General features: G+C 53.9%; 4 protein-coding genes across 4 annotated transcripts; 1 reads left to right on the forward strand and 3 right to left on the reverse strand.

The window, feature by feature from the left end:
- Positions 1-134: 134 nt before the first annotated feature.
- ENH_00086100 (peroxisome biogenesis factor 1, putative) lies at positions 135-3,581 on the reverse strand (the record flags this gene model as incomplete). Its single annotated transcript, XM_013577867.1, has 1 exon — positions 135-3,581. One exon carries the CDS (start codon positions 3,579-3,581, stop codon positions 135-137), a length of 3,447 nt encoding a protein of 1,148 aa, XP_013433321.1.
- Positions 3,582-5,410: 1,829 nt separating this feature from the next.
- ENH_00086110 (hypothetical protein, conserved) lies at positions 5,411-7,612 on the reverse strand (the record flags this gene model as incomplete). Its single annotated transcript, XM_013577868.1, has 3 exons — positions 5,411-5,509; positions 5,695-5,847; positions 6,329-7,612. 3 exons carry the CDS (start codon positions 7,610-7,612, stop codon positions 5,411-5,413), a joined length of 1,536 nt encoding a protein of 511 aa, XP_013433322.1.
- Positions 7,613-8,648: 1,036 nt separating this feature from the next.
- On the forward strand, positions 8,649-11,476 carry ENH_00086120 (hypothetical protein, conserved; the record flags this gene model as incomplete). The annotated part of the gene is made up of 7 exons (XM_013577869.1): positions 8,649-9,143; positions 9,459-9,551; positions 9,960-10,037; positions 10,415-10,496; positions 10,657-10,706; positions 11,073-11,288; positions 11,384-11,476. The coding sequence occupies 7 exons, from the start codon at positions 8,649-8,651 to the stop codon at positions 11,474-11,476; spliced, it is 1,107 nt and encodes a 368-aa protein (XP_013433323.1).
- Positions 11,477-13,254: 1,778 nt separating this feature from the next.
- On the reverse strand, positions 13,255-14,931 carry ENH_00086130 (sodium:solute symporter family domain-containing protein, putative; the record flags this gene model as incomplete). The annotated part of the gene is made up of 1 exon (XM_013577870.1): positions 13,255-14,931. One exon carries the CDS (start codon positions 14,929-14,931, stop codon positions 13,255-13,257), a length of 1,677 nt encoding a protein of 558 aa, XP_013433324.1.
- Between the last annotated feature and the right edge of the window lie 38 nt (positions 14,932-14,969).

Here is a 14,969-nt window from a genome sequence, read left to right on the forward strand (position 1 = left end):
CATTCCACCTATAGTACTTCCCAGTAAAGTGAGTCGATGGTTAAATGCAGGCGATCTTAATCCAAAGGCAATTCAGTCACTTCTGCTAACCCCTGACAACATATCTAACGAAAACAGAAGAGAACAGGCGCTGCTTACACATCACGCTTAACACGCAAGGACTTGCCTGTTCTTGACAGTGCTGCGGGCTGTGCACCGAAAGCGTTTAGCATGTTGAAGTCTCTCATGAATGGCCCGATGGAGCAACCAACAGAAAGGAGCTGATCTAGGGGATTCAAACGAGACCCGCCTTTGAAGTTGCACAGACAAAAGTGAACCTCAGCCGAAGGGACTTCCACGCAGCCTTGTTGCAGCAGTCGTAGAAGTTGCGTCTCTGCACCACTGTCACTACTTTCTGCGCTCAAGACTGCAGATGGGGGTTGCACGAAGGCCGAGGGTGGGGCAAGCCACCAGAGGCGCTGTGCGGCCTCAATCACCCCGGAAGTGTTCCTAGCTGTGTGAGCGTCCACTGCTAGTCCCCCACCGGAGACTTCACAATGCCCCATTTTCTCAGGCCCCTCCTTGCTGGTGTCACTAGGCTGTTCCAACGCCCATGGAATTCCATTCGCCGTGGGAGTCCTCATAAATCGAAGGGGAAGACAGATGCTATGCATATGCTCCTTTGCGTCTCCAGCCCCTGAAGGCACCACTAGAGGCGAGGTCACTTCAGCGGCTAAGCCGCCCTCAAGGACTAAATTGCGCAAGGCGGAACTCAGCAGTACGCAACCCACGTCAGGCGTAAGCGGCATCTGACGGGGATGAAAGTGGCTACGGTAAAGTGCGGCGAGGACGAGTGGCATGTCTTGGTTGAACTGGGGGGACAGCCGCTGTGGAGCCGCTTCTGTTTCTAAGGAGGGAAGGAAGAGCGACGCTTTGTCTTTTGTATTTTCTGCATTGAAGGAGACTACGACATCGACAATTACATGCACCACGTCTGGGTCCTCAGTGACCTCACAACAAGCTTGTGGCGAGCTTGCCCTGTCGCTAGGCTCCGCCATGGTCTCACCATTAGTACTCTCAGGCCTTGCAACGATACTCTTTGTGTTGGAGCAAGCAGAACTGAAACCATCCTCGACCGGCTCAGCACCCCTAGCGCCTTCCAAGCTTATTTCTTCTACGATGCTGCACAGATGCGAAAGATGCGCCAAGGTCGGAGGCTCACCAACTGGCCACGAGGTCACCTGCCGTCGTGCTGAGGGTCCCGCAGGTTCAGCAGGCTCTAAAAGTTTTGTTTGCTTATCTCCATCTTCTCTTCGACGATGGCTACTGGAGTCCTCATGCGGTTGCGCCGTAACAGCACCTACTGCAACTCCTCCACACTGTGCAGGTTCTAAATCTGACGACGCATAGAGGTCCCCAAGACCTTCTTCAAGGTCCTGGAGCTCTTCACGGAACGAAAAGTCAGAGGGCCTCCGACTTGTTTGGCCCAAAGAGGTCCCCACAAGGCCCTCCTTTACCTTCTGCTCTGTTGCAATCGCAGCAAAAGGAGAGGCATCGGCGGACAAAACGCAAGTACTAGTCCAATTAGTGCCATTTGCATATTCACTTGTTTGTTGCTCCTTTTGCTGATGGAGTTCCACCGGGGCTTCCCTCCCTGCAGTGCGATTGGATATACGCTTTATATCCTCTTTGCTGAGATCTACACTCAGGCGAACAACGGCACCATCCCAAAGAGCTAGACCCAGCAAACTGGCAAAAGCAGACACGGCCAGCTGTAGGCTCTCTTGCCCCTCAGTTGCTTCTGAGCTGTTAGTACGCAACTCCGCAGCAGCCGCAGAAGCAGCAGAGCCAACGTTCGCTGCCGTCCCAGCAACAGCAGCAGCGAGGGTCCTGTCGTCTGCTGCGTTTTTGTCAGGTAGTGTTAGAAATGTCTCAAGCAATTTTCTGCGTCCTTGCTCAGTTTGGATAAGCGCAGCAGTAAGGGCATCCCTTGGGTTACTGCTGGGACCCATACAGCAGTGCCTTTCTCTTTCTCTGTGTTTGTCCCGTTCCTCAGTCTCCCTGAGTGGGAGATGCACAGAAGATGAGACAAGAGGAGTCAAAAGGAGACAGGACGGCAGGGTTGGCAGCTGGACACAAGACTCCACACACACTCTGCTGCTGAGGGCCCAGCCGTAGAGCCGACGCACGAAGGCCGGTAGACGCAGGCAGCCCAGCGGGACAGCAGCAGCAGCAGCAGCAAGCATCATCGCGTGGCCCCCCTGCCAGCCGCAAATGCCAGCATGCGGGCTCTCCGCAGCAGCTGCTCCCCGCACGCACACAAGGGCCAGGCTCTCTGCTGCTGCGATACTCTGCGTCAGCCGCCGCTGCTGCTGTGCTCTTTCCGTCCTGGAGGGGACAGTCCCCTCCGCTTCTTTCCGGGGCTGTCGACTCCGCAGGGCAGGCAACAACCACTGCTGCTGCTGCTGCAGTGCCTTTACATGCAGTGGGTGCAGCAAACAGATATATGGCCAGGCCGGCTGCTTTCTTGAGGCATCTTTGCCGCAGCAGCAGCTGCAGCAGCTTCGGCTCGACTCTGGCCCCTCAAAAACCCCCAGAAGAGGCCCTGGGGATCGCTCCTGCATGCAGCTTTCTTCCACTAGTTCATCTGGCATCGGCAAAACCCTGAGGATGTCTCTTTTGATTTTGTCGCCTTCAACGCCCTCCACTTCTGAAGGGCTGCCCCGACGAAAGGCAGCTTGTGCGAGGGGCCTCACGTGGAGTTCTGTATTTTGACTAAGAAGAATGAACGGGGGCCTCCCGAGGGGCCCCCTTAAAGGCTTCTGAGGGGGGCCTCGCTCTAGCTCGTCCTCATCCTGTGTCTCGAGCTGCGGTGTACAGACACGCAAGAAGACAGGCTTGGAGCTGCCGCCCACCCACAACGGGAAAGGACGGCCAGGTGTACAGACAGCGAGCTGCTGAAGCACCTGATCCTCTAGAGCCTCTGCATGCAGCTGCACGGCATCCCAGTCTTCTCTGCTCAGGGGGGCCACCTCGACAGAGGGCAAGAAGGGCCCCTTTAAGTGCTGCTGCTGCTGCTGCTGCTGCTCTAGCTGGTCCACGTCTACTGCAGCAACCACTACTCGCTCCCCTTTGGCAAGGCCCAGCAAAGAGCAGAGAGCAGTAGCAACGCCAATGTACACAACATCGTCGAGACGTGTGCCTGCTGCTGCTGCTTCTGCTGTTGCTTCCTTGACGGCCCCGGCATCTGCGGGGCCCAAACCCGCTCCTATCCAGCCTACATACAACTGAGGGGCCCCAACTAATTTTGCTGCCTCAGCGAGGCTTCGAGCTGGGGCCTCTGCCTCTGCAGACAGAGCCTGGGAGCCTGGGGAGATGCCTTGCTGCCGCGGCAGCAGCTGCTGCAGCTGCAGCACACGGCAGAAGTGGCGCTGCTGCTGCCACAGAGAAGAAGCAGAGGGGGGGCCACTAAGGCGTACGAAGCAACTCTGCAGAGATGGCAAGGGCACGATGATGCCCACGTGGTGGCTGCTGACAGGGACAGTTTGCTGCTGTTCCTGTCTGCGCTGCTGCTGGTGCTGCTCGAGATGCGGCACAACCATCGTGCCAGCAGATCTCCTGCAGCATGAAGCTTGGGCAAATGCAGCTGCTAAGACTGAGGGCTCTCAAAGAGGGGCAGATGGCAGAGGGGCCCCTTGAGGGCCCCCCTGGGCTGCGGCGCAGATGTGTCTACTGGGAAATTCCGTTGATTCTAAAGACACATACAGAAGCCATTAAAGCATCTGCAGCTTCCCTGTCAGACCCAGCCCTCGTCAAAGGGCCAACTGAAACCATGGAGATTCTGCGGTGCTGCTGAAACTTGCAGGAAGCCAGGGACTCAGTGCAGACAGGGCTCGCCGGTGTAAAGAGGTGGACTCAAGAGTGAAGCTTCAAAGACTTCAGGAATTGAAGGCGACAAATGCATTGAGGAAGGCCCAATGGGGGCCCCTTGGGGACGAAGGCTGCGGGCCCTGTGAGCGAGGAAAACCCCTCCTTCAATGTGGAGAAAACAGGAATTTCCTGTTTTTAGTTCTTCATAAAGCGTAACAAAGTTTCTTCTTAGTGAAAATATAATATGTAGACTCAAGAAGGCTCCTGAGACGCAGCGGGATAGACCGGTCCCCTCTTGTCTCCTGGTGTTTGCACACTGCATTGGCAACTGGAATTGAGGTGCAACAACTTCAATTGTTGATCTGTGTCTTCAGCGCTACACAGGCTTTATTATTAATTTAAATATAAACACAGAGTCAACCGGTCGTGTGCATGGCATAGATAACTTCGCATGGAAACCCAGTAGTGGCAACCTACACCGCAAGTGTCCCTAGTTGAACTCGCATGCACATGCCTCAACTTTACAGTTGGGCAACATTGCTGAGCAACACCAGCAGCTACAAAAACAACTGCAGCAGGAACGCAAGCTGCTGCTGCGGCAACGCCAAGCTGCTGTGGCAGTTGTGCTACGGGAACCGCACCAGGCCACTGCTACAGCAGATGCAATCAACGCATACATCTGAAAACATATTTGTGAGTTGGTTTCAAGCGGGTCTGTGTCTGCAAAGCCTGGCAGATGTCTCAGCCACGGACTCTGTGTCCTGTGCTTCTTCTGCCTCCCCTGCCGGATTCAACGTGCATGCTCTATGCTCGTTATAATAGCAGATATTCCTCTGTTCCAATTCACAAGCATATTTACACTTGCAAATAAGCATGTGCGGATGTGCACTGATCAGAGAAGGAGCGCTCTCGAACGTATCACGCGGGCTTGAGAATAGTTATTTCCCTGTAGGTAGACTGGAGGGTGCAATTCAGCAGCAGGCTCAGAAGAACGTCTTGCAGATTTTTCATGATACGCACGTTAAGTAGTTTTCGTGCAGAAACATACATACGCTGATATACTACCGAAGGTGTTGAAGGAGCTCCCAACCCATTTGTGGAACCCTTCATGGTGTCTGTGTAGCGCAGAAACTCGAATGCAACTACCAAGGAGAGCACAGACAGAAAAACGGAACAAAGGAATGGTACGGGAGATGGTGGCATGTAAGGCCTCCACATGATTTCACCCCTCCCTGCATGCTGGAGGAAATGCGAGAACTCATTTAACCACCAAAGTTGGAAAGACGTGTGCTGCGCATGCGGTAAGCGCACCCAAGGAATTTTGTAACCGCAGCTTTTCATCTCAGCCCCAAAACCGCTGGGACGGTCGGATTTGCGGTTTCTTGTCATGTTGAAGTGTATCCCCTGGGGATACAGGAAGGTACCAATGAGACGCAACTGATAGCTACAAGTGCTAAAATCAGTTCTGCTTCATGTCTCAGTGGAAGGGACACTGGCCCTCTGGCTTTTGTGCACAATGCCAGGTCTAACTACGCCTGATCGGCAGCCTGTGCCTCAAATCTTATAGTCGAGAATATGTCTTCTTCAGCTCGCGCGCTCGCTGCACGTACTCCCTCTTTGCCTCCAAGGCAGAGAGCTTGTCGCAGGCCTTCCAGGCCTCCTGCAAGAGTCCGCAGCACTCATTAGCAGTCAGAGATGGATTGAGTCTAACTCCCTTGAGCTCCACCAGCAGCAAACGGGGAAAAAAGCACCTTTATAGAGTAACTCTGATCCTCTGCAATCCCAACGCGGCTGCTACATGCCATGAAGCCAGAATGGTAGCTCGCTACTATGCTAGTCTCCTACCCATTTCTTGTATTCTCTGATGTTGAAGCGGGATGGTTGCTTGGCCGTGCATGGGCCAGCTGTGGCTCTCTTAAATAGACCGTAAAACCGCAACTGCTCCTCCACAGAAAGCGGGTTGGGGCCCTTGTAATTTTCAGCCGCTTTCACGAAAGCCTGCAGGTGTCAGCAGACCGTGGGTGAAGAGCAAGAGATTCACTATTTGCGATAAACAAGAGAAAAAAACGGCGAAAGAAACAACGGGACAAAGCTACAGCAAGAAGCTGACACGCATTTCTAATCGGATACAGGCACGGGCGCCGCCTATTCTGTATTCTTTCATCTGTGCACTTGTGCGTCAATGTAAGTTTATGTTCCCAACCCACGAATGAGATTTTTGATTAAAAAAAGAAAAAAGGCATGAGGAAGAAACAAGAGATCGAGCAGAATAAACAAGTGGACATGGGAGCGCCAGAAACATGGCACAACAAAAATTTCCCATAATACAGGACACAAGCGGCAAAAGCTTTGAAAGCCATGAGCAGTCAGATTCCTTAGACCTAAATCCTAAACTTTGAACATTCATCCCTAAACTTTGAATCCGTAGCTCCAAAACCTACATTCATAGATTGACTGACAAATGAATCTTTGCGCGTACCTTGAACTCCGCATCGAGCGTCTGCTCTTCACTTTTCGGTTGTGTCGCTCCGCTCACAACTTGCTGCTGCTTTGACGGCTCCTTCTGCACCTGCCGCTGCTCACTGTGTCGTTCAGCTACTCTAGCCCGCTGCTGCTGTTGTTGCCGTTGCTGTTGCCGCTGCTGCTGCTTTTGCTGTGGCTGCTGCTGCAGTCCTGGCGTGACGGCTCCACCATCAAGGCTTATTGACTCTACCGGTCTTCCGTCTTTCATGTCTATGAGCTTCTGAATTAACTCGCCAGCGTACTTCTCGTGAACAGTCAGCTGCTTGCGACCCTGCTCAGCCTTCGAAGAGTATAGAGGTGGCAATTCAGGTATTGGTCCGCCAAAGGGGCCCGCTTGGGCGTTTTTCTTGGGTACTCCCGAAGAAATGCCTGTTGCTTCCATCGCTGCATTGATTCCGTCCACAGCTGCTGCTACGACCCGCTGCAGCGACAGCAGCAAGTCTTTCTGCAGCCCTGCAAACAAGCCCTTCTCTGGCCTCAAGGCAGAGCTGAGACTCTCAACTGAGACAGAGCCCATGCCAGATGGAGCAGAATCAGCATCAGTTGCGCGCCTGCTGCTGCTGCTGTTGCTGCTGCGTGTCTGTTGCAGGCGCTGAAGGGCGTCGCGAGCTAGTTTCGCGGCCACTATGGCGAAGAGCAGACGAGCCACGCACCCTCTAGTCGATGTGCACTGAGAAGTCTGTTGCTGCTGCTGCTGCGGCTGCTGCTGCGGCTGCTGCTGCAGTTGTTGTTGCTCTATAGGACTCACAGTAAGGTGGGCGTGGCTCTCAGGTGTCTGGCCGTGCTGCTGCGGCTGTGGTGGGCTCAGCTGCGGGACGCAAGCCTGCTGCTGCGGAGGCAGCTGCAGAGGCCATTGTGGCTGCTGCTGCAGCACAACGGGGACGATCTGCGGCTGGGGGGCCACAACTGGGGTGGCTCCCAGGTGCGCAGCTCGCTGTATGCAGCAGGGGCAGGTAGTGCTAGCGCCGGGGGTCGTCTGTTGGTGCTGTTGCTGCTCTTGATTCTGTGGTTTCTGGAGCTGCTGCAGTGCCTTTGCAACAGCTTGTGGGTCGGTGAGGACTTGTGCCTGCTGCGCGAGTGCGTCTTTTCCATTCTTTTTAAGGTGTGCGTACACCTCGCGGGCAATGCGGGATAGCTGCTGGCCTGAGAGCCCCAGAAATAGAGGATCAGAATTCAGAGTCTTCTCTGCGACCATGAGGAGCGCCTCAGGCACAGAGTCCATAGAAACCAAACCTGCCATTGCTGCGGCGGTTGGGTGCTGCGCACTCGTCGGAGTGGGGCGGGACAAAGGGCGTTACCAGGTGAGAGAAAGGAGCAAACAAGCTCAGCTCAAGGTGCACTACGCGGGAATCTGCGCAGCAGCGCTGCTGCGGGTGCCCCTGCCGCTGCTGTTGCTGCTGGTGGGCGCCCGTCTCACTCCTGTCCTCCAGAGTCAAGGAGCTTCGCAGGGAAATAGGAAGCTAATTTGAAGCGACAATGGAGCTAATGGCAAATAAAGGTGTGAGGATGGATAGGGGGAGGTCCGCGTGCGCTGCCCGACGGACACGGGCTGCGTGGAGCCGAAAAGAGAGAGGAAGGACTGGGGTCCTTTGTCTGAGGTGTACGTACAGCGGCCGGTAGACAATGCCCCTCTAGTGCTGTTTATCTAGCTAGATGAGGAGCGCAATGAAACTACACACAGAGACACACACCCGCAAACACAGAGACAGGCGGACCGCACGAGACGGGTCTTTGTGGCCCCAGCCAGCAGCAGGCAAAGAGAGGTAAAAACCTCTATTTCTTCCTTCCCTATCCATTCTGGCTCTCCAAATGCATGCAGATTTACTCGTTCGCTCAATATTGGGCGGGAAAGAACTACAGCTTGCAAACTTACGGCGTTAACGCTCCCGCCTACATGCAAACGCTAGCTAGGGGGCCCTCAACGGTTCATTGTTCGGCCTTGTTGTCCATTCATAACCCCTGTTGGCCTATTTCTTTCTATGTACCAAAGCTCTACCTCTTAATACAAACTAACAAAGCTGGAGGGGCCCCTCTGGGCCGCCTGTAGTCAGTGAAACCCTTGCATCGAGCCACACATCTGGGGCCCCATGAGACCTCGTAAAGCACACTGAGCCTGGCTTACTCCCTGAAAGACTAAAATGACTACATAAGGGCTCTTGGCTGCTGAAGGGTTTCAAAGAGCTGCAGCCAGAGGGGTTCGGGAATTGGGGCCTTGAAGTTAGGGGGGCCACTCGTCCCTCTGTGGATCTCCACATGCCCACAAATCCTTCCCCTTCATGACTGCTGAAAACGCTCCTTCGGGGCCCTCTGGGGGGCTCCAAGTCCTGGGGAGAGCTCCGAACAGCCTGGGCCTTTTGGATGTGTCTCCTGTCGATTGCTGCATTTACTATGGCTCCAACTTCTTCACCCAGCTCAAAGAAAAGCCAGAGGCCCCAGGGGAAGCTTCAAAGTGGCCCCAGGAATCGCCAGGGGAACCCTATAAGGGAGCAGGGGGGCCCTCTGGGGCCCCATCGCAGCACAGAGTGAACAAGGCGAGCCGACTAGGGGCCCCCATGGCAGATATGCTGCTGCTGGTGCCCCAGAATCAGCTGCTGCAGTGGCACAGGGAGAATCTTGAGAAAAGAGTTGATCACTATGCCCCATTTTTCAAGTATCTTTCACGTTTTGGGGGCCCAGAGGCTGCTGCTGACTTTGCTGTGCGCCTCACAAATGCCTCGGGAGTTCCCGTGTTGTTCAACTGCAGAGTCCCGCTGGATCCTAACGGCACTGAGGTGCGCTGCGTTTTGTGTGTTGTGCAAATAAGGATTCTAGTTTCTTGATTCTACCCTAGGTCGGTGTTAATATAATTGCCCCCGTATTGCCCCCGTTGCTGCGGGTGTTGCTGCTGCTGCTCCCAGTGATTCTGTTGCTGCTGTTGCCGCTGTGTGTGGAATCGTTTGGAAGTATTGTTGCTGTTGTCGGGGCCCTGCAGCAAGGGGAACTGCAGTTGACCGGCCTGCTGCTACAGCAGCAGGATCAGCAACAGCTGCTGCTCCTGTTTGTTGTGCACACTTGCTACTGCTGCTGCTGTGGTTGCTGCTGCTCAGCTGTGCAAGTATGGCGTACTGCCTACGGAGGCCTTCATTGAGGATTTGAAATTCTGGGTCCACTTCTACTTTGCTGGCCGCATGCAGAAACCAGTGCGCTGCCCACACAAATTTTGGTTTGGGGGTCCCGCCGTGACTGGGAGGCCCCCAGTCGTGGGGGCCCTCTTTGGCTTAACTTCATGGCTCAAAGTCTTGTTTTGTTTTGATCGGGCTCGGTAGTGTTTGTCTCTAAGGAGCTTTGCTGGCACTCTTTTGTCTGGGCCAGTGGGGAAGTCCTAGAAAACCCAAAGGGGGAACCGTGGCCTTGAGCTATTTAAGGTGTATGTATAGCCATTCGCAGCTGCCTGTCTGGAATCGCCGGGTGTACCTACACCAGGACTTGGTGTGTGCTTTACTTCTATGGATGTGACAGCTGCGCTGTCCATACACCGTAGCGATGCTGGGAACAGGATGCATTTGCACCTGCTGCTGTCACTGGACTGGTGTGGTGTCTGTACACAGGTGCACTTGTGCTGGAATGGTACCGCCAAAGGGCAAGCAGAAGTGGAAGAGGCCCTCCACCTTAACAGGCTCAACGCGGTAAGTTTAGTTTATTGTAATGGCTGCTTTGTTGCAAATCTTTATCCTCCTCTGTCTTCTCTGCTAGGTGGAACCATTTCGTCCATCTTCTACCTGTTGTGACTTCGTTGGGGTCTTTGCCCTTTCCCAGCTGCTCTGCAGGTGTCCCTCCCTTCTTATGTATGTGTTTTCTTTGTCGCACATGCCTTCCTGTGTGTTTCTCGTCTTGGTGATTTGCCTGTTTCGGTGTCTGTCTAGGGCCGTCTGTGTTTGTCCTTTTGCTTCTGTCTCCATTTTGACGGCTTTTATATGCTTGCTTCTTTCCCTTGTTGCATTTGTATCTCCATTTGCATTTCCTCCTTTCAAGCCCAACATCCTTGTGTGCATGCTGCTTTCAGCTTCGCCTCGCCTTGCTGCTGCTGCCTGAAAAAGTGACCCTCGATTGTCTTTTGGCCGAAATCGTTTCTCTGTCTTATATAGGTGGGTAAGCCTTTCTCCCACCCGTCTTACATTGCGGTTTTCTTATATGATAGATGATATATTAGGGTTAAGGGTTATGCATGAGACATGGGCCATGAAAAGCCACAAACTAGAATGCAGGCATGGATGATACCCTCATTGTGTGGGCGTCTGCACGCAGGCGACTTTAGAGTACTCGTCGCGGAGGACCCCAACAAAGTGCAGGCCATTGTAAGTTCAAAAGCGTCTTGCTGGTTCAAAATAACCCCAGAAGGGATTTTCAGAAAGCCTGGAAAAGCCCTGTAGGGACATCTTAGAGGTCCCGCGAAACCCCTTTTAAACGCTAAAGGGGGTTCCTTACTACTTCCTTAGCACAGTCTAGGTTCTCATGGGACTCAGCTGATTACCCAGGGTTTGTTCAGGCCCCTAGGGTTCTTCGTATGAACTTATGAAGATTTTCTAGAAATATTGAGGGCCCTCTAGATACCCCTTGAGGAGCAAGTCACCGACCTCCGCCAACGGCAGTGGCGGATAATTTGACCTGTTATGAAGGAAGGATGCTTCCAGCTGCTATTTGTTTGTGTCTTCTGCATTTAGGTGAGAGGCCAGGCGAAGGAGCTTTGTGCCATTTATCTCCCACTGCTTTTACAGATTCCCTCAGTGCATGTTGACCAGGATGGCCCTCACGGCTTGGCCCAGAGGCCCTTCACTGGATTTCAAAGTCACACACAACCGCCGGGAGCAAGAGCCCCCAAGGACACAGAAAATGGAAGTGCTGAGGAGGGAGCCGCACTCAGCAGCATCCTTATTAGAGTGAGGCTCAAAGGAGAAAACACAGAAAGGCGTAATGTTTACAGTTCCAGATCTAGGTCTTTGAGTTTAGACCTTGCGTGCGTGACTCTGTGCAGCAAGACAGGTCCCCTGCTGCTCTCGCAGCGCTCTACAGCCCGCTGCCCCTCTCTTTTCGCCGAAGAGCCGAAGCTTGTGAGTCCAAAAAGTAAAACTTACGGCGAAGAGCCCAAACCTCAACCTGTCAACATCTACTAGCCTCGTACTAAACGAAGTTACGCAAAATCGTCTGCGCTGATTGCAGCACTGGGAACTTTGCCTCATGTCTTTTCTTTATTGTCCAACCGCGGGACATCTGATGGATCACAAAGGACACGCACCCAAGGCTTCAGTTCCCCTGGAGGCTCGATAGATAATGAGCCCCCTGAGGGCCCTTTGCCTAGAGGCCTTTCTGGGAAAGTTCCACCTCCAAGAGCCCTTAGGTTGGGCCTTCAGCAGCTCGTGTTCTGGCCCACAGTGAAGTGCAGTTTGAAGAACTCTGTCTCTGCGGGAATTTCAAATACAGTGAGCTCCGTGCAAGTGTGTATGCCGGGGTCATGTGAGAGCAATGCATGCAGCGGCTTGCTAGTTTTTCCGCGCCTTCGCCCGCATTCCCGCTTGTTTCAGTTATTCTCTTTGCATGCTTGCTTGCCCAAGTTTGGCTGTTCGTTTGCGTCCGCCTCTTCTTCACACCCAACTACCTGTTTAGGCGTAATCGTTACACAGGGCTGGGTACAGGTTTCTGTAGAGCCAATAGAGGCACGGGAGTGTGCAGCTCTTCAGAAGCGATCCCTCATGGATAGGCCTACGAGCAAACGTGCATGCATGTGCATGCATGCCCTTGTGCGCTGTTGGGGCTGCTGCCTGTTTGCAGGTGCTTTACAGCTTGCGCAAGCTCGGGAAACGTCTGGGACTGTGAGGCAGCAGGCCACTTGCTCCTATAGTGTTCTATTTCATCTATCCACTGCCTATCTCAGTTTCATTTACCTGTCTGCTGTGCGCATGGAGGCAAACGCAGCACTTGTCTAGCTCGAACTTCAGCAAAAAGCCTGTGCTTGCATGCGGTTCACACAAGCACGCATACCAACATGGACACATGCAAGCATGCCTGTGCTCATGCACTGTACCATACATACATGCATACGCAGACGCACTCATACGCGTATGCACGTATGCATCTGTAGCCACAGAGAATGAGTTTCAGCTCAACTATTTGTCAAGTACGCATGCGTGCAAATTTACTTGTACAAGAGTTCATGACTACGGAAACGCAATTACATCTGTGGATACATGAACGCACATTTAACTGTAGTATTGCGTAGATGCATATACTTAGGGATGCACACATACTAGCCTGTGGGTATGTCTGGAACGGTACTTTCCTTGGAAATATAAGAGTTTCAAATTGGCCCGGCTATCTCCCTCTAATATAGCCTACATACATGTACTTATGGATGCACACATACGAGTCTGTGGGTATGTCTGGAACGGTACTTTCCTTGGAAATACAAGCGTTTCAAATTGGCCCGTGTATCTCCCTCAAAAGGCACTTCATTAGTATGAATGTCACATTTGCGGTGCACATGCAGCCGAGAGCCTCTGCGTGCATCTGTAGTGCAGCGGAACGACAACAAACAAAACGAAGAAAAATGGAAAGACAGGCTGCCGCTAAGCGCGCGCATCCATCTTGAAAAGGAGCGCATACTGCCCAGCCTCTAAACGCCCGCCTATAGATAAACCAAGGGGCTAAGGAATACACAAAATCGGGCCAGTGCAGAAGCACCGCACGGGCCGACCTAAGTACATATGTTGTTGCATCTGGCTATTTGTATAAAAGCGACAGAAGCAGAGGCAGCCACCGCACTCCTCTGCACTTCTGTTATTAACTGTCTGCGCACAAAATTTACCGCCGTCCTACATCTTCGGTTCACTCGAGAACTAAACACCTTACTTACACACAGCATGACGCCTCTGTTCCAGGTGTACTGCTTTTGACTGCCCCCAATTCAACTGCGTGGGACTGGGGAGTGTCTGTACATCCGTCGTTGTTGCTGCTCCTTGTACTGTTGCTGCTAGCTGCACGCGGTTGCTGCTGGGAGGCTTCGCTGCCCGCTGATTGCGGGGCTGTCTGTCCTTCCGGGCTCTTGGCAGTTGCAGAGGGTGGGGTTGTTGTTTTGGTTTGGTTGCAGTGACGATCCAACGCACTGATGGCCGCAGCCGCCACAGCGCCCACAACAGGCACCACAATGAACGAAACTAAATAAGGCACAGACGAAATGTCCTCGGGCGCAAAAAACGCAAAAGAAAAAGGAATTCCTGAAACAAGTGCTGCTACCACTCCACACAGCGAGAGCGCCACAGCTGCACAGCCCAGGCCTCCTAGGAACCCCAAGGCCGTGATGCTGGGGTGCACAGTCACCACGAAGGGGCCAGCGAGCACGGCACAGAGGAAGTTTGAAACCATATAGAGGGCCAAGAGGGAGACCTGATAGAGAGCCAGCAGCACTGCTGGGACGTTGACTACCACCATGGCCAGTCTTGCCCAGTTGAAAGACAGGTGGAATTTTTCCAAGTCCTTTCCTATGAGCGACACAATGGCCGCCTGGTACGTGTCCACGCTTGAAGTCACACAGGCCACGGCTAGCACACACAACATCACCACCCACTCCACAGGCAGCCTCTCCGCAGCAAAGGTGAACAGCGAAGCCCCCATCAGCGCCTCCTCCCGCGTGAGACACACCAGCCCCGCAGTCCCGAACAGCAGCACAGAGCCACCCACCAGGACCGCAGCCAGCACAAACCCTCGCTGCATGTCCCCCACAGACCGCGCGGCCCACACTCGCTGCCATATGCCCTGATCGCACAGAAACACGGGCCACACGGACAACACCAGCACGGCCCCGGCCACGGCGCACTCGCTGGGGGTGAAGCTCACGGCCTCGATCTCGAGGCCCTCTAAGGTTGGGGGGGCCCAGGGGCCCCCGGGGCCCCCCTTGCATATCAGGAATACGACGAAGGGGATGAACAGGAAAACAATCACCACCGCCTGCACCACGTCGCTAATAATGCAGCATTTCAGCCCTCCCAAGAGCACGTAAAGAAGAGGAATCACCGCCACAAGGATTACTGCACACGGCAGGGGGAAGGCTCCGCGGGTTAAGGCCTTCATAGACAAGCCCACAGTGGTGAGTTCTGAAGAAAGGCTCACGAACATCATGCTCAGCGACACGAGCGCTGCTGCTACTTGGGAGGGCAGGCCGAAACGCTCAGCCAGGAAGTCGCAGCTGCAGAATGCGCCCTTGCTGCTGCTATAGATGCGGGAGGAGAGCCACAGCAGCAGCAAATAGGGTAAGCTGCTGCTCAGGGCGTACCCAATAACCCCAGGCCAGCCATACAGCGCCCCCGCCACCGGAGGCAAGTACAACACCCAGTTGCCCATGAAAGAGGCATACAGCGAGAGCCCTAGGGGAACCCAGGTCACCTCTTGCCTTGCCGACAGAAAGGAGGGCCCGGGAGAGAGCAGGCGGCCCAAAGACTGACGCCGTGCCCCATAGAGCACAAATAGACCAAATCCGAACACGGTTGTTAGGAACACACCGTACGCCCAGTTCAGGCTGAGGGCCCCCATCGTGCAGAACTGATGGAGGCACCAGACGGACGCATATA

The sequence above is a fragment of the Eimeria necatrix genome, genomic scaffold (genome assembly GCF_000499385.1).
Source record: "Eimeria necatrix Houghton genomic scaffold, Enh_scaff9, whole genome shotgun sequence".
Lineage (NCBI taxonomy): Eukaryota > Apicomplexa > Conoidasida > Eucoccidiorida > Eimeriidae > Eimeria > Eimeria necatrix.